Below are 19,193 nucleotides of genomic sequence, written 5' to 3'. Positions count from 1 at the left end.
TGAAATGAAAAGGGGCACTGAGTAGTTCTTTTTTTTTGGTACTAATATTTGCAATATCTGTGTAAAGTAAAATCGACCCTCAATCCTGCCAATATTTGTAGAAATGCTAATGAAAGAGGATGCATGCCGGTAGCCTACTTCTTCAGACAAAAGCAGCAAAGGAAGAGTTAGTAGTGAAATGAGCTCTGGAGTGCTGGAGTGACATATCTGCACCAAAAAAATCCTGATAGACTTTATGCTGCCAACACCAGAAACCGTGTCTGGACTACAGATATGTCAGTGGAAAAAAACAATAGAATGTCTTTTTAGTCCTTATCTGTAGGATAGCACAAACAGGCTTTTGGGAACCGTGATAGAACAGGCACTTACACACTTACCTGTTCCCAGGATAAATAGTGGGAAGTAGTTAAGGAGTGAATCATGTCTAGATTTTATTGAGAAGGAATTATGTTATCATCTTCTTTATTTTCATTTAATTACACAAAATTGTTGAAATTGTACAGTTTCAGTTGTGCTTGTGGGAATGAGAATATGCTGTTCCACTGCAAATAGTTTTTATGTTACTCTAAATGCAACAACATTATGGCATCTACTGGTAAAAATTTACTTTTCTACAAGAAATAGTTATGCATGGATAAAATTTTATGCAAGTATGGCTAGAAAAATAATTATTCTCTAAAAATATCCAAATTCTAATTACATTTCTTTAAAAATTTTTTATCTAATATGCCCATGAGTTGTCTGAGGCAATTCCATGCAGAATTCAAAATATTTCTAAAAGCAGGTGTGACGAAAATATATATCATTATAACATTCAGTACTGTATATAACTGATCAGTACTAACAACAAAACTCCATTTCTTTTAGGCGCTGTTGGATTACGCATTATTAATATAATGAAACTGTGGTGAGATGTAAACAAGGCAGGAGAGCCAGCTTTCTGCTCTGTTGAAAGACCTGTGTTTTCAGCAGTCTTGGAGACAACTTGCTATTTGTGTAAAGGAGTGTTTGTACTGCAAAAGATCTAAGACTCTTGTGATGCCAGTAATGTGCTAAACTCAGGAAGTCCTAACAACTCATAAAAGAAAGAAAGATAACTTTCAGAGAAGACATTTTATTTCTTTAGCAAGACTCAGTATGCTACAAAGGAAAGAACAGAAGTATAAAGCAGCATACAAGTTAATACACTAATGTAGAAGACTATGGCTATCCCAAAGTGGTTATAATCAGCTTCTCAATATCACATTCATTTTGTCCTCGTAGAATCCTAAAATAACCATTTTCTCCCCAAGATTTTCCCCAGGAATTTGCAGCAATCTAAAGGAAAAAAAAGAGGAAAATATTATTAATTTGTAATTTTATGTAGCATTTAAAAATGCAAGGTGCAAAAAAGTAAAATGAATCTTATGTGACAGTTTTCATTAAAGAAACTGTTTCTCAGATTTGGTACACAGAGAATAAGAATGTGTTTTTTAATAGTTTCTAAAGATTTGTTCCTTTCTGTTTTGATCAAAATTTCAGTTCCAAAACCATTTTTAATAAAAATAGAATGCTATTTCTACAGGGTGGTTTGATACGTTTTGGCAGAAATCATTAAATAATTCAACTGTTGGCTGGAAAAAGTCGCCATTTAAACAATAATGGTCAAAATTCCAATTACAACTAATGTGTTAAAGAGAGACCTAAGATATTAAAAAGCTGACTTTTAGTGAATTATATTTCATTCAGGTAGCTATTGACATTTTGAGCAATTTAGTTTCTAACAAAGTCAGTAGGAGTTTTGCTCTAGATGTCAGTAAAACTAAGCTATTATACCATGAGCCCTGCCATCAGCTCTGTAAACTCCAGATTACCTTCTGCTGAACACCGGAATAATGGAATGAACTGTTAATCACAATCAAAGGGATAGAATCTGACTTATTCTAAGTGAATGAAAGCCAGTGCTTATTTTTTTCTGATAGCTGGATGGCCTTCGCCAATGTACTTTAAATAGATAGCTTGTTTTCTGAAAATAGCTTAACCAATAATGGTGCTTAATATTATTGAGTCTCCTTTGCAGGCGTCAAAAAGAAGGTCTTCATGGGAAATTTGGAAAAGGAGAGGGTATTCTTTAAAACAGAAAAAATGGTCTGAGGAAAAGCACATATACAACTAGAGATAACACAAGTGGAAGAAACTGGGTCCAGTCTCATTCAACGTATTCATCGATGACCTGAAGGAAGGGACAGAGCGCACCCTCAGCAAGTTTGCTGATGATACTAAACTGGGAGGAGTGGCTGACGCAGCAGAAGGCTGTGCTGCCATTCCGAGGGACCTGGAGAGGCTGGAGAGGTGGGCAGAGAGGAACCTCCTCAAGTCCAACAAAGGCAAGTGCAGGGTCCTGCACCTGGGGAGGAATAATCCCATGCACCAGTACAGGGTGGGGGCTCACCTGCTGGAAAGCAGCTCTGCAGAGAAGGACCTGGGAGTGCTGGTGGACAAGTTAAGCATGAGGCAGCCATGTGCCCTTGTGGCCAAGAAGGCCAATGGGATCCTGGGGGGCATGAGGCAGAGTGTTGCCAGCAGGTGGAGGGAGGTGATCCTGCCCTTCTCTCAGCCCTGGTGAGGCCTCACCTGGAGTGCTGTGTCCAGTTCTGGGCTCCCCAGGACAAGAGAGACATGGCGCTACTGGAGAGAGTCCAGCGAAGGGCTACCAAGATGATGAGGGGACTGGAGCATCTCTCCTATGAAGAAAGGCTGAGAGGTCTGGGCCTGTTCAGCCTGGAGAAGAGAAGTCTGAGAGGTGATCTCATCAATGTGTACAAGTATCTGAAGGGAGGGTGTCGAGAGGATGGGACCAGACTCTTCTCCGTGGTGCCCAGCAACAGGACAAGAGGCAACGGGCATAAACTGAAACACAGGCAGTTCCGTCTGAATATGAGGAAAAACTTCTTTGCTATGAGGGTGACAGAGCACTGGCACAGGTTGCCCAGAGAGGTGGTGGAGTCTCCTTCCCTGGAGATATTCAAAACCCACCTGGATGTGATGCCGGGCAATGTGCTCTAGAGGCCCCTGCTTGAGCAGGGGGGTTGGACTAGGTGATCTCCAGAGGTCCCTTCCAACCTTGGCCATTCTGTGTTTCTGAGGAACAGACTTTGAAATAGAGGTAGATGATATTGCCGTTCAACAGTTAGCATCTAAAAAGAGTGACAGAAAGGGGACAGAACTGTGCAGGAGAGTTTAAGGTGAGGAAGGAAAAAGTACATACAGTAAGAGGGAATGAAAGGAAAGAAGTTGTATATAATTTAGAGATTTTATCTTCTGCCTCAGAACACAATTATAAGGATTCACTTACCCAGAACTTTTGTTTCTGTCCATCTTTGTCATCTAGTACTCCCCACCTGTGGCAAGAGATGATACCAGTGAGACCTCTGATGCATGTGTTCACGTTTTGTTGCTTGAAAGAAACAAACAGAAGGAAACACTTATGATAGTTACTTGTCCTAACAGCAAAACCAGGAAAAAGCATGACTAACAGATATCTCCTGTTTTAAATACTGTTTTAAATGCTGTCAGCAAACTCTGCCGCAGATGAAAAGGAAGATGAGCATCCGGCTAGCCACAAGCTGTCAGAGAGTGCAAAAATTTCTCAACACAAATGTAGGTTTAGTTTGCCATTGCAATAATCTAATGCTCTTCCTGACAGAAACCCTCCCCTGGAGAGCTTACCAGCTGAACTGAACTGAACTGTATAGGAGTATTTAAATAAGTGCCAACAGATTTCTTCAATTCAGTTGAAGATCCCTAGCAACATTTCTGTTACAGATCTCATCCAATACCTTAAAAAAATAGCTGGCAGAGCTGAGACTAAAAATGTCCCTGGCTGATCTCAGCTCAAATTAGATTGCTGACAACCTAATCTGTTTTACTGCACAGCGTGGGGAATGACCTGTAAACTTACTTGACTTTTCTTTGACATCTTTGACACACAGGGTCAGATCTTTGAGGACACATTAAATGTTGTGGGAATATCCGGGAAACCACACAAGAGATTCACCCCACCTGCTAGGTAATAGCTCTTTCCTAATTGTGTAGTTGTAGCTGAATTGCACTGTGCCCTGGATTGCTCAGCCTGTCTGTGTTTATGCACAGAGCAGATAAAGCTCTGTGGCCATCATCTGCATGCAGTTCAGTCAGAGGAAGCTCTACTGTGTACCTTAGGTATATAGGTAGATATATTAGTTACTTAAACAGGTCTGTCTCATTTTGCAATCATGCAATGAATGCATCTCTACTTATTATTCATGGGCCATGATGCTTGGGTGCCTGTGCAAGGAGACAAATAAACAGAAAATTGAAGATATGAACTGTTATTGTGGTTTTTCCACAGTATAAAGTTAATCCTACAGCATACAAAATGCTATCAATGGGGTATTTATCACATACACTTTGCACTGACACCACGTGATTGGGGTGTATCTGTAATGTCCCATAGACTGCAAGAGCTGAGCAGCAGGAATATCATGGAAAACCTTTAGTGTGGATAGGGAAACTGGGATTTTCATGGCATCTTGATAAAAAATCCGAACAGCCATGGAGGCATCAGTTTTACTGGGTTATTATTAAGCCATGACGTACACTGAATACTTGGGCTTCCAGAGAAAAAAAGCAGGAAAGACAAATTTCAAACACCAGGCATAACTCTTCCAAAATCTTCCAGTATAGAAGTTGACATGAAGAGATGCTGAACAGGATAAGCACACAGGGTTTTTAGTTGGTTGATTAGTTGGGTTTTTTTGTGTCTGTATCTAAACTGAAAAACTGAAGATGTCTGGATGTTTGCCTCAAAGTCATTCCACTGTGGGCTCTGGGACCACATTGTCATTCCCCTTGTCAGAGCTTTTGTGGGGAGAGGGTGTATTACAGCGTACATCTATCTCCTCGTTTAGACACATACTGTTTTTCATTATTAATCTTTCCTATTTTGATTTCCTTCAGACTCTGGTGAGTAGTATAATAAGGGTTTGAGGTAAAAACAATATGACATAATATATTGTTGATTGTTTTCTGGATACTGCCTGCTATAGCGTCAATATTATCTGCCAAGAAGAGCAGGGATACAGAACAATTAGATAGAAATGTCCACTTTAAAAATAAATGTTCTGTAAAGACATGAAGCTGAATTACAATTTCAAGCACAAATTGTAGCTACAGCTCATTGTATGTTGTGAGAATGATCATTGTGTGTAACTGCTGATTTTTAGACAGTCCTAATGATGTTTTTTCTTTGCAGTCACATGAAATTTCTGTGATTATTAACCATCTTTGCCACTTCTTTGCCAAATATATCTGAGATGCAGTTACTCATGAACATATAAAAAAAAATCTAATAAAAAAAAATAAAAAATCTAATATCCATAAGCTATTTAATTTCATGTAACATTTAGATTTACTTCTTTCCTTGTTGTCATTTTATTAAAACATCCATTAGTTGAGACAGTTTCAGCATACAAGTCCAAAATATACATCAGTTTTAAATATATTCCTATATTCTTTCATTTAGCAGTACAGATTCTCTCTCCCATGTGCTTAAGTAGGGTGATGACCAAGTTTTGCAGGCTCATGTTCTTGTTGTTACACATTTGCCTAATGCATATTGTTTTCTAAAAAGCTCAACTTTTCATTTCATACATAGATAGAAATTTATTGGTATTCAGAAATGCTTCTAATCAAAAAAAAAAAAAACAGAGAGCAAAACGGAGAAGGGTTCTTTACTATCCTTAACAGACCTGAATTTAATTTCCTGGGTTTTATTGCTGCCTAATCACATACAAACAGGAATACTTAACATATGCAGTTTATCTTACGATTTAGAAAGAGATGCTTAGTCAGTAATCCATTCCCACAGTCATTCATTCAAATATTATAAATTAAAATACAGCAGACTGAAGTACACAAGATTGCAGCCAGTAGGTCAGGAGAAGTGACTGTTATGCTTTATTCAGCACCTCTTATCCTGCATCTGGAGCTCTGCACCCAGTTTTGGACTCCCTCACACAGGAAAGACACCAACAGCCTGGAACAAGCCAGCTGGAGTCCACTGAGATGTTCAGGGCTCTGGAGCACAGGCTATGAAAAGAGAGGCTGAGGGAACTGGGTTGTCCAGGCTGCAGAAGAGGCAGCTCAGGAGGACATAATTGCTGTCTTCTTTATGAAGTGAGGATGTAGAGAAGACACGGCCAGACTGTCCTGGAAGGTGCACAGTGAATGGACAGGAGACAACAGTCACAAGCTTCAGCAAGGGGAATTGTAATTGGACTGAAGGAAAAAACTGTTGTACAATGAGTATGGGGAGGTACTAGTAAAGTGGGGTGTTGTGGAGTACCTTTTCTTGAAGATATTCAAAATTCAGTTGGATAAGGCCCCAAGCAACTTCAGCTGCCTTTGAAGTTAGCCTTGTCCTGAGCTGGGGGACTGAACCTCCAGAGAGCCCTCTAGCCTAAACTAGTTTATAATCTAAGCTACTTTACTTAAAATGGACCTGCTTTGGGTGTGGAGGATTGAACCAGATGACTTCCAGCCCAGGTTAGTCTGTAGATCTATGAATTATTAGATTATTTTATATTTATTGTATGGAGTTTGCATGTCAGGTAAATAACTAAGTATGCTTGAGATGGGGCAAGTAATTTTACCATTTTTTTTTTAACGATGCGGTCTAAAGAGCAGATGATGGGGTTGATTTACTGCTTACTGAGCAAAACCACTGTTAGTGAGTGAATCAGGACCAGGACTTAGCAGGAAAGGCGGAACAGATTGGCTTCTCCAAAGATGTTGACCCATATGGGCAGTGACTGTGGCATGAAGTCTCAGGCTTGTTAACCAAGCCTTTCTAAAATTTGGCCATGTTTTTTCAGGCTTGTTCTGAACTTTGGCTGAGTTTCACCAGCTTTCATTTCTCTCAGGCTAACCTGCTTCTCTCAATTGGAAAAGCACTCAGCTGTAATGGAAACAGCTGTTGTTTTGTGAAATGCTAGATACATATTGTTCAATGATGCAGTGTTTGTGGCCATATGCCAGTTTGATTTGACATCTTACCTCTGGGAATGAATGCCAGCTCCAGCTAACAGCATTTCTGGAGATTTCTTGGTTCATACTAATATACCTTCTAAAGAGGAAGCAATTATTTCCAAAAGCTCCTAAGTGACAAGTATTTCTGCAGTAGCATCTTTAGAAAAGGAGTATAAATTTTCTGAAATAGCTTTCTCAGCATAAATATTGCATTTGATCCTTGCAATTTTTCTTTTTCCTTTCCCTGCCTATGTAGTTACACTTCAGTTTTCATGATTTCAACTTTACTGATGAAATAAATTTAATTCCGCATTGTATCCCTCAGTTGTACCTCTCAAACATAAGCTACAGCACTTAAGCACAGCGCTTTAAACTTAACATAAGCTTAAATTCATCAGAGAAAACGAATCCCTAAATACCCGTTATGTTGCCAAGGCCAGGAACCTGAGGGTGAATTATCTGATTTATAAAGAAATATATACTATAAATGAATAATATTAAATTAAGTTTGCATTTTGACTGTGTTGCGTTTGCTGCTATAAGTACTGCTCTTTGAAGTATGAACAAGAACCTGCTGAGAAGAATGTACTGGAATAACCAGATAATATTCAGTGGTCTGAAAAAAAAAATGAGGGGAAATGTGAAATTTCTGAAATTCATAGCCATCCAACAGGCTGAACGGAAACTAGATGGTGTGTTATTTCAACAATTCAGAAAAGCAGCCTTGTTTCAATGGAGTTCAAGTCCTGTTTTTTCCTAAATAGGTAGGAGTCTGTGCAAGCATCTTTTCCTGAATCACAGTTATCTTTGTGATTTGACTTATTTCTTTGTTATTTTAAAGTAGATATTAGTTAAAAAGGTTTATTCATTAATAAAATCAAAAAGAGTCCTTGTGGAAGGTGTAACAGGAGTAAAAAGCAACCTGCTATATCATTGATAGTAATAACGAAAAATTATAGCATTCCAGATCACTTTCCCTGAACAGCAGCGCAGCGCAGAGGTAGTATTGCGTGGTCCTTCAAAACCTTCAAAAGCAGAATTTTTAAAATTGAGTAACTAAAAGCATAATCAGCAAAAAGCTAGATAAGCAACTGGGGCATAAAAATGAAATCCAAACTATCCCTCTCTGTCCCTGAAAAGTGAAATGGAAGGCAACCAGTAGTACAAGGATATTATTTAAGAGTATATGAAAAAATAAGATAATTAAAACTTGCTTTATAATATTATTAAAAAAATAGTTAACACAGTCAGATGTACTGGTCTCCTCTGAGATTCTGAACACTGGTGTTATTAGCTTTAATGTAAATGTTAATGTCAGAACTAGAATTAGAATTTGTCTTTTCCCTGAGACTAAAACACTGAGGGATTTAGTTCAAGATTAAGACACCTAAACGTAGGCATTCACAAGCGCGCCAGGCGTCTGCGGTCCTGCGGTAGGAGAGAACGTGGGGTCCATCCTGTTGCCTACAGCTAGTTCAGAAGTCTTGGGGTCCCTGAAGCATCCAAGTGTTTCTGACAGATATGGCAGAGGACCCATAAGAGATTTGCACCCTTTCGGAAAAGCAGCCAGGTGGGATGCATTTCCGATAGCATCACATATCTGTATGGGGGCAACTAATCAATCCACTAGCATCTGCCAGATGGTTTGCTCCCCAGGCTCCACTGCCTGTATTGACTAGCTCTCCTTCTCTATAATGAGAATTTACACACACCTACCTGCAGACACGTAAACGTAAGTATCTTCATCTTAAACTGAATCCTAGCATGAGTGCCTACCAAAGCACTACTGGAGCAAAGGCGAAAACTGGAAACACTTAGGTAACATACTGCAAATAAAGTACTGGAGTGGGAATCGGCACACAACATTTGTTCACAGCTACTAAGGATGTGCTGTAGTAATATAAATGACTGATTTTGAATCTACATATGAATTAAATATACAAAAGAAAAGAGAAAAAGATTAAGAGGTTGTTGAGGGACCGACAACAGGAGGGAGAAGGAAAAATGACACTTCAGTTTACTGTTAATTTTTAGCAGCTGTGCCTTGGAGCCTTAATCATGGAACCAAACTCCTTTATGTGAGGCATTGTATGTGAAAAGTAATTTACTACAAGAGTAGATGCTGTTGCCATTATCTACTTTCAGAAAGTAATCCTTCAAGAAAGAAAACAATTAGCAATCCATTAATAAATCTGAGAGGTATTGACACTTTAACTATAGGATAAAATCAATGGGAATTAATAAATGAGTGACACTAATTTATATAAAAACTATGACACCTTCACAGTTGTCAATTGATACAATTTCTCTAATGCAGTTCATATTGCTTTTTGTGGCAGTTCTTACTCCTGAGATCCTGTGGCTGTGCTAATACAGTCTCAATAAATTTTTCCTGAAGTAGATCTGTCCAAACTACATGTTCATAACTAATGACATCCTGACTTTGCTGAAGTTAATCAGAGATTACCAGTATCTCCAGGGAAGGCAAGCTCCTGGAAGCTAGAGGAAAACTGCTGATAGACATAACAGCAGATTGGATGTGGAATCTGCTTTGAGTATGTTAACAGCATTAGAAAGAAAATCTAAAAAATTAGGATTATAAGTGGGCAAGATCAGGGGTGTTTGGACCGTACGATATATGACTGCAGTACTACACTAAATCTGTGAAATCATTGCCAGGAATAAACAGAGCAACAATAACATATATTTCTATGAGCAAATAATAAAAGAATAACTCAAATTATATAGATGCAAACTATATATGCAAAAATATACAGATGCAAACCTAGATGTGTGCAGGGCTTAAACACCAAGAAGAATGAGATAATTAAGTGTCATATACTAAGCATCTATAAGTAGAATAATGGGAAGAAGTCAAGGAAAGAAAATATCAGGAAAAAATATTCCCAACAGTAAAGCAATTTAACTCTCAGTGGAATAGTCCCCCAGTGGAAATAACAGAGACTTTTAAAAGTGAGTTGACAGATTTTTGGACAATACCCATTAGAAAAAAATATTTCATTTTCTAGAAGATGATCAAAATAATCTAATAGCACTCTTTTGTTTCTTGCTTTTGTAATTATTCAGGCTTGATATTTACTTCCAATGAATGACATTTCAATCTATTAGGGCTGTTATTACACAGCTCTGGACCGCTGGTATTCCCACCTTCAGCTAGGAAAAGCTTTCAACCTTACCCCCTCTAAAATTTCTATTTATATTAAGAAGAAAAGAAGAGATTTTGAGATTTTGAGGAATCGTTAAGGAGAAGATCTGCCCATCAGTTACAGAAAATTATTTTAAAAATGTTTTTTTATTCTGTGCGCTGAAATATTGTGTGATAAATGCACTACTTAGCTTTCTGAAAGGAAGCCTTCATAATCTTCAACCAAAATAATCTTGAATACAGAGAGATAACTTCACCAAACTCCATTTTAATCCCTGAAAAAAATTGCTGGTGATCAAACAAGACTTGGTGAAATTCAAATTAATCCCATTTAATACCAGGCATCCAAAACATTTGGATTAAGAAAAGAGCCACTCTCTACGTTTAAGAGAGAGGGATATCATCTGAAGACGGTTCATCCTGCCTAAGTGCTGACCTCATTTGGTGCTGACAAACTAGACTCATTTGTCTAATACTATGTTTTATATGCACACATTGTTATTTTACTGTCACCACTCTCACCAAACAAACAATAAAATCTTTCGAGCAAGATAACTGCCTTCTTGTAGAGTATATATACACAGAAACAGAGTAAAAAGATTAATTAGCCCGTCTCATCTTGACTTGAATTATTTTAATACTACACTTTTGCTTTTGTAGGAGGCTCACAGTACCTCCTTCTCCAGATAAAAGGAGAGGGAACAGTAATACACTTGGTTTAAGACTTTTCATCTCCCTTTCTTCCTTGGACTTAACCATGTAACTGTTATAATGCTACCAGACAGAAAAGGCATACCTACTGCAGTTTAAACTGTGTTCTTAGTGCTATAGCAGAAATGCACAGTACTTTCCTAAAGACTAGGGTTTTCATCTACTAAATTAGAACAAAAGTTTGATCCTTAATCTTCTCTTTATGAAAGGAAAGGTTAGAGTCACTGACCAGCGTTCTCTGCCAGGCAAATCTTCTTAGAAAATGGTTACTGGAATTTGATACTGTGATTTCACCTGGATTTTTTCGCATATAAAAGATGAATGAAATTATTAGTGAGTCAGCAGTGATATCATGTCCACAGGTCTACCATGCTAGATTACGTGGGAGAGAGTCTCGTGGATTAAACTGCACAAATCAACAAACACCGTGTATCTTTTCCCCATGATCTAGCAATATATTTCTCTATTTTTTACAATAGTTTCTAAGTGGTGCTATTTAATTCTGTAATATTTTAGTAATAAATATGTATGTTATTTGATGTTGATTGTCTGACGATAATGTAGACTTTCTTCCCTCATCAAAGAAAAGGGGAACTTATTTTGAGGTTTCTTTAGATAGGAGAAAAAAAACACTTCTGTTTTTTAAGATGCTGTTTAATTGTCGTTATTCTGAGTCTGAGCTGGAGCGAGGACAAGTGAGGAGGACAGTGTCTTCAAAGGCAATAAGAACTTTTCTTAAGCCTTTGGATTGTGTCCAGGTGAGTCATTTAATTGCGTATTAAATCTTAAAGCACTGCTGCTCTATCTGTCCACCCCCTCAACAACAACAACACACAGCTTTTTGTTTCACGTGTCAGTTTTATCTCCATTAGTGTGGCTTTTTGTGTTAAGAAGCAATGAATTCAACCCACGCTTTTTCAGGGTATAGCTGTTTCAATGCCATTTAATCTGCTGCATTATTGAATTTAAAGCTTCCAGTGAATCATTCATAAAAGTAGAAGGGAAATATGTTTCTGATTAATGTACGTTTCTCAGCCTCCTCTTATGAAAGTCCTTTATCATTTAATCTTTTTTTGTGAAACAGTATCTTAGGCTTTTAATAAAATTATTCTTGTGCCCTCTACGCCTTAAGGCTAGTCTGTAGATTTGGTTGAAGCCCAAGATTTGGGCTTTGGAGGGCTTTCTGAATTTTTCAGTGTCAAGAGTACAGTAGATACAGCTCTCGGGTGGAGTTATGGATCTGATGTTGTACCTTGGCACCAATGCTGAAGAGAATGGAGGAATAAGGATGAGAGAAAATCTGTCCAAGCAGGCTGCAAAAATGACTGCTGGATTTTTTACCTCATTATGTCCAACTTTGGAAAGATATATTTGAACTACAACCCTATCTATTCAGGCCAATGTACTTCCTCTAAATTTAGTGGACTTAGACATGTTTATAGCATCTACAAATATGTCTCATTGTTTTCTTTATCTATGAACACTACATTTCTGTCCTGTCATCTTTTCCTAGATAGGACTAAGAAAGCCAGAGGATTAGAAGGAGAAGGAGGAGGATTAAAAAGAAAAGCATCAATCTCATGGAGAACCTGCTGTAAAATAGACTTCACATGTTTATTCAGCAGCTCTGGCTTAACTACATAGACCTGGAAGGTAAATCTGCTACTAAAATCCCGTGTGATGTGAATTTAGTCTGCTTTTATTAGTAGAGACCTTAAGACAAAAAGTACAGTTTCAGATGTTATTTTTTCAGTTATTAGTCTTCTTACAATAACAGAGTGCAGCTGAAAATGCGAAAATCATCAAATTTTGACCAATTTGGCTTCCTCAGTCCCGCTCACTATTCGCACTTCATTGTGCCTCCTTAGCTTGTTTTCATTCTACTGTAATTATCAGTGGTAATTTTGTGTATCTATACACATAAATCTGTGTGTGTGTGTGTGTGTGTGTGTGTGTGTGCATATACACAAATATACATACGCAATATACATATGCATATCCTTAAGATACTATCTTACCTTAAGTATGCACCAGTAAGACAATAAGTTTGTAGATTAAGGTATTTTATAAGACCTCTACAAGCAGGATTAATCTACTCTAATCTAGACAACTTAATGTTAGCTACTAATTTTGATATTATCCGTGGGTTGTTTTATAGTTAAGAGACAGAGAAATAAGGTCTGACAGAGCAATTCAATACACATTAAGATAGACACTTAGGATAGCGCAGATGAATATCCACGGATTATAAAGGGAAGAATGGCTGCCAAACAGAGACGTATATGTTTAACTTTTAGACATCAAGACTTAGCTGTTATGAATCTCAGTCTCTGTAACTCAGGTTTTTTGCCCTTTCTCTGGAATACGAGACACAGGAAGGGCTTGAGAGACCCTGTTCTTTCTAAATGTTAGGGGGATCAAACCACCCTGCCTTCAGACTGGAGAAAGTGCTGTTTCACTGTCCATGGAGGCTGTGATCACACCCAAATGGTCTGCTCGCACCATCTCTCCCTGCCTGGTTTGTCCATTTTCCTCTCATGCTTCCAGGCAGTTCTCCGTCTTTTCCTGTTCTCTCCTCAAGCCTGAAGCCACACAGTACCTCCTTGGATATAGGTTTATAGCTCAGTCAGAGGTAGCTTTATAAATAAAAAGCCTTCAGGTGCTAGAAAATAACTAGCAATTTCAACTTGCAGAATAATGGAATTCAGTCATTGGATTTCCAATGCTTATGACTCAGTGATCAGTTAGACAGTTCATATGCGCATTTGTCTTTCAGTATAAACAGCTTTGGAAAGTTCCTCTTAAAATTATTTGCATTTTGTAAGGCTCCCTCACCTTATACACAATGCAATGCATGGGCTGTTTGAAGCATTTTCGAAAATGTTTTTGAGAGATTACAAATATGGATGCAGTATGGCCATTCATTGTCATGACTTTCTTCTACAAATACTGCATCTCTCTTACAGCAAGGATTAGAAACAAAAAATCAGGTTACAATAGACACAAGGCTGCACAAAGCTGTTTTTTTCACCACACGTCAGCATCTCTCTGCTCTGTTTTCCTCTCCAAATACTCCTCCACTAAGCAAAATGCATATAATCATCAACTTTTTTATACGAAGTCCAACTTTCACAAGATTCTCATGAGCTTTTTTACTTCAGTCAAGCAGTCCACATTATCCTTTGCTCAAAAAGACAAGCTATGTATGGGTGATGAAGGGCTTATACCTGGGCAACATATTTTACATTCAAATTAATTCAAACTAAAGAATGATCTAACAAAGTGACAGGTTGATCCTGGACACATTAAAATCTATACTAAATTGTGTTTATACTTCATGGTGCAGAATCGCATTTTGTTATTGGATTTATCTTGACTAGAAACTCAACTAGCCCTAGTCTTGGACTCAAACAGCCTCCAGCTTTTCAAACGCTGAATTCAATCTTTACAGTTAAGCCCCTTACCACAAATATTTTATATGGCATAATCTCAGAGGTTAGAACACTTATGCATTAGACAATGAAAGGATGAGTAATTCTTTATATTGCTGAGTCCATTGGATATTTCAGTAACATTCAGGGAAAATTAGTAAGTAAATGTATCTCCTGTATACTACAACACTAAGCATGCTGAGGTTTCTTATATGTCTGCACTTTCAGTTTTCTTCCTTCTTCTTTCCCTTTCTTGCTCATGTCTTCTTTAGTATGTCAGACCACTTGGCTTTCCTCCCGCTCAGTGTCTTGTATGACTGGTGAACACGAGCGTCTCCAGGGAGCTGCCTGTCTCAGTCAATGCTCTCATTTTTTTTCTTAGGACAGGGCTCCTTGCCTAAAGGCTGCTATCTTTTCACTGCACAGCCTATCAGTTCCCATTTAAACTGGCATCCATTTCAGCTTGTTAGACTGTGTGAAATAGCCCTCCTTCTCGCTTCCTCCTCGGCCATCACCCTGACCCCTTGTGCCACTGTGGCATTGTCACCGGCCTCTGTCGTTTATTCAGCATATCCTTGCCTGTCATCACCCTGCACTTGCACCAAACACACATCATAGGACACCTAACGTGCACTCCTTGTCCCACAGCGGCTCATCTCTGAACAGAGGGATTCAAATTGCACGGGAGATTTTGCTCTCTATTTTTATTGGTTTCCTGTTGTCCTTCATATATACTGGTATAAGCATATGTGAGCTGCACATACAGGCTCTGACTACATTCACTAAAGGCTTGCTACAGGAATTTTTCCTGTTAGGCTGAGTCAATCCTCTCCACAACTGTATAGGCTCGAGACTGATCCCGCATGAGCCTGCTGCCTCTCTGCTGCTGCGCCGCCATCTTGCACACTCCCATAATACAATGGCCAACAGATTCCACAGTCGTTGGCATCTCCTTGTCACTTTACAAGGATAATCTTCACTAAAATCACAAGCACAAGAAGCAGTTTATTCCACTGTATTGTTTTCCTGAACTACTGTGTTGAAGACTTTCTCAGCAATCTTCCTAGCATAAGTCTGAATCATTATTTATTTGACATTCTAGAGCTCCTATAACATGTTTGAGACATCTCTCCATCTTTCTTTGTGGAACTAGTCATTTAGTGATGTAATAAATGCACCCTTGCGTGTCCCCTTGACATTTGAAGATAGAGTCTGGGGCGTCTGCTACGGTTCGAGTATACACGTTACTAGGTACTAGTCATCTTAATATAGTGTCACTGTTACACATTTGAGGGGAAATCTACTTTTATATTGTACACACTCTTCTGTAGTAGTTTCATTCCTGGGGTGTGTATTCCTTGCATATCCCAAACAAAATCAGCAGCATCCCAACAGCAGACAATATCTGCCTGGGGTGTAAAGAGCCCAGGCTGCTGTGTCAGTGAGCTCTACTAGTTACTTAAGAGACCATTAGTAATTTTTATATTTCAGTTTGTGATCTTGGTGACATGGAACTGTGTCGATTTTGTTCATAGGCTAGTGTACATGCAGAATACTTTGTAATTGCTCAGCAAAACATTTTATTCTATAAACCAGTATATTTGCAGCTCTAGAGTGAATGTTAGAGTGGACTAAAAAACCATGGGTTTATAGCTCTTTCCAGTGCCCTCTAAAATTCTCAGATACACAAAACTTAAAACAAAAATAATCTCATGTTGGGAATTAACAATGCTCCAACTCTGACAATAAAAGCCATTGGGTTCCAAACTGTAAATTAACATTTTATTAAGTGCACAGCCAGTAAAGGAAAAGGGTAAAAGAATGTGCTTTACTCACCCAAGGAGTTTGACTGAATGAATTTTCCATTGCGATCCTTCATTGTAAGAGTGTTTATAGATTCCCTTTTTGTAAAGGAAAAAATCTTCATATACTTTCATCATAGCTAAAAAAACACAGGAAAAAATCAGCACAGTCAGCAAATATTACTTTTATTGTAGTTTGCTCCTTGTATTTTACCAGTGAGATCTGTTGTATGCTAGACTGTATAAGCGTACGTTGTAATTATAATGAATTCACTAATTGCACGGAAGTTTCGTGCTATAAGTAAGCCAAGGGAAATATTCCAACAGATTTCTCTCTGAGGTCTCTTGTCAAATTAATTGAGTTTCCCTGTCATGGAAACTCCCTGTCAGGGACTTCTTCCAATACAAGTAAGTCTTCCAAGTAAGAAGAAATATCACCTTCTGTATGAGTACATAAGTTTTTCAGCCCTAGCCAGGACCAGTTTAATGAGACGAATCTCCTCAAAGTTCATTCATTAAATTCTCAGTTCTGACAAGCATCTTACCAGCATATATTCAAGAACAGTATTTAATAGTCAATGTACATCCATTTATATAATAATCTTTAAAATACGGCACAGCAATAGACCTCTGGTGATTTGCTTGTCTTTGTCTGAACCTTATATAAACTTCAGTAAGTACACTGGAATTCCCTCATGGAAAGCTAGATTTTCTATATACATGTTCAATCTGACTTTCAGCTGAAAGTATTATAGAGAAGAGGAAAAAACAATGCTTTGTGTCATTAACAACGTAAGGCCAAAGAACTGATGAAGCGGAGATTCTGTGCAAGAGAAGGAAAATTACAATTTGCATTTTATGTATATGCATCTCTTCATGGGAATAACAGTATCTTTTTTTTTAAAGAAAATATTTCTAGTTTTTTTTTTCCACATTTGTTCTCTTACCTTAGTATCTTTGCTCTGCTATATGGCAGGCTGCCAGATCCAGAAAAACAAAAAATTTTCCAGGTCTACATTACCTTTAAATTCTAGTGAATGTGAAGCATAAATACAAGCTTAACTCCAGCTTACATTTAGCTTCTAATTTTAACACTATTATACTTCCACATACATGGAACATGAGAATTAATGAAGCCTCATTTCCTAGGGGCTTGTGCCTTGTGAGTCTAATAAAACACAAGTTTCATGGACAATTTTTTTTTGTGGTTAGAGCATTTCTAACATATGTGCCTGGTGTAGATCTGTGGTACCCAGTAAGACGAGCTTATACTGCAGTTTTTTCTTTATCTGGCACATTTCCAAATTTCTTTCCCCTACTTGAGTATTTTCACAAACTTGAAGGAAATTATTTATCTTTACAACCTCTTGGCCTCTATTAAATTTGGTCGAAAACAGAAAATGTTCATAAACTTTATGGGGGTGGAGGTGAAAGGGGAAGGAAAAGAACAGCTCCAGATTTGAATAAATGAGCCCATTTGCCTAGGAAACCTAGCTAAAAATATTCTCTGTTAATGGAGTCACTCATATTCAAAATGCATGCAGATAGCAACACACGGGGAATAAGCAACAGTGATACTGCCTGAGAGACAAGTCTGCGGAAGAGCTTTATCAGATAAATAAGAAAAAAATTAAGTTTATTTAATGAATAACGCTACAGCTTTTGCCAGTTCTATCTACAGGATTAGACCTCACAGATACTGAAAGCAATAGACCAAGTGGAAAATAGCACAAATGTTATATTTGCTCTTTATCCATAAGCTCAGGATTTCGTCAGAGCTCTCTGGAAATTTTTTTTTTTTCCTCTTTTTTTCCCCAGGATCAGTAGTCTATAAATCTAAAGGGGCTTTAGATCATGTGGGTTCACCTGTACCGCTATTTAAAAACACGACGAAAAATTCTGTGAAAGAGAATTTCAGCCAGGATTACATATTATACCTATATTTATAATGTGTGTGTGTGTATGTAAATATATATATATATATATATATATCCTCCATATTAATCAGGAGCTAAATAATGGTACAATATTGGGTGTTAGGTGGCCTGGGTACATGCAGTGTAGAGTGCACGGAGGGCTGATGATTCAAAATTAAGTCCAGGAATTACTAAGATATTTTTATTTATTCAGTGACATTGTCCTGACATGGACAGGACTGAGACAATGGCACTCTACCAGCTGACTGTACTCCCTCCTAGGTAGAAGAGGCTATGTATTTCCCAAAATGAATGGATTAATTTTTCGTGGATCAGAAGATTTTCAAAACCACAATTTTCCTAAGGTAGACTGTAGCTCATGCATGAACTCCTTCAGTCATGCTGAGCCATCAGATCTACACATGTAAACGTAGCAGACTATTACATCTATTTCAATATAGATTTTTCTGCATAAAAATCTTGAATTAAAATCTATGCATCTAAAACATACTAAGATACAAAAAATAAAAAATTAGTCACTACAGAAAGAACAAAAGTATAACACTGTACCATGTATATACCATAGTGCTTTCTCTAGTTCCTTTTTATTGTGGCAGCAAATTAAATATCATTGTTTTCCAAGATCATGATAGCTAAAATTATGTGTTTTGTAGTGGAAAAACTCTTTGTGTTTTGCCAATAATGGATTAGCTATTCTTTTGGTTGAGACTGAATCATGTGATAGAGGCATATTTTTTCTGTCAACACTATAGCTATCAGAAAATTTTCTAAAGTTCATTATTAAAATGTTGAGAGGGAAATATTCAATTATCCATTTGAATATCCACGATGTTTATTTGGGAATGAAATCCTTTAAAAAAAAAAAAAAACAGTTTCATCATTTGCACCCGAAACTGCTAACTGCTCAGTTTATGTACCATGTAACACAACAAAGTTTGCCATAGAGAAATTGTCATTTGATTTTGAAAGTTTTATAAAAGAAAGTTTTTAATTAAATTATCACATCTACTATTTCATAATGGTAAGAAAATCATATATTTTCTTACCTTTGAATATGAAGAAAAGCCCAGATATATTCATAATGATACAAGACGACTAT

General features: G+C 37.6%; 1 protein-coding gene across 3 annotated transcripts in view; it reads right to left on the bottom strand.

Annotated features, from left to right (window-relative positions):
* Positions 1-1,137: 1,137 nt before the first annotated feature.
* The window catches only part of TINAG (tubulointerstitial nephritis antigen), a 40,933-nt gene continuing 22,877 nt past the window's right edge, over positions 1,138-19,193 (bottom strand). The window contains exons 9-12 of one of the 3 annotated variants that reach the window (XR_011139876.1): positions 16,192-16,297; positions 3,335-3,380; positions 2,614-2,760; positions 1,260-1,317 (exon numbers count right to left, since the gene is read on the bottom strand). Coding sequence is in view for 1 of the 3 variants with exons in the window: in XM_009687026.2 (XP_009685321.2) it covers positions 1,207-1,317; positions 3,335-3,380; positions 16,192-16,297 (263 nt within the window). In the remaining 2 variants the exon portion in view is untranslated. Of the gene's footprint in view, positions 1,318-2,613; positions 2,761-3,334; positions 3,437-16,191; positions 16,298-19,193 lie in introns of all 3 variants that reach the window. The other 2 variants (XM_009687026.2, XR_011139877.1) reach the window with 2 other exon arrangements.

Source organism: Struthio camelus, chromosome 3 (assembly GCF_040807025.1).
Source record: "Struthio camelus isolate bStrCam1 chromosome 3, bStrCam1.hap1, whole genome shotgun sequence".
In the NCBI taxonomy this organism is placed as follows: Eukaryota; Metazoa; Chordata; class Aves; order Struthioniformes; family Struthionidae; genus Struthio; species Struthio camelus.
Note: the sequence above shows the minus strand (reverse complement) of the source record. Positions and strands in the feature narration are given on the sequence as shown.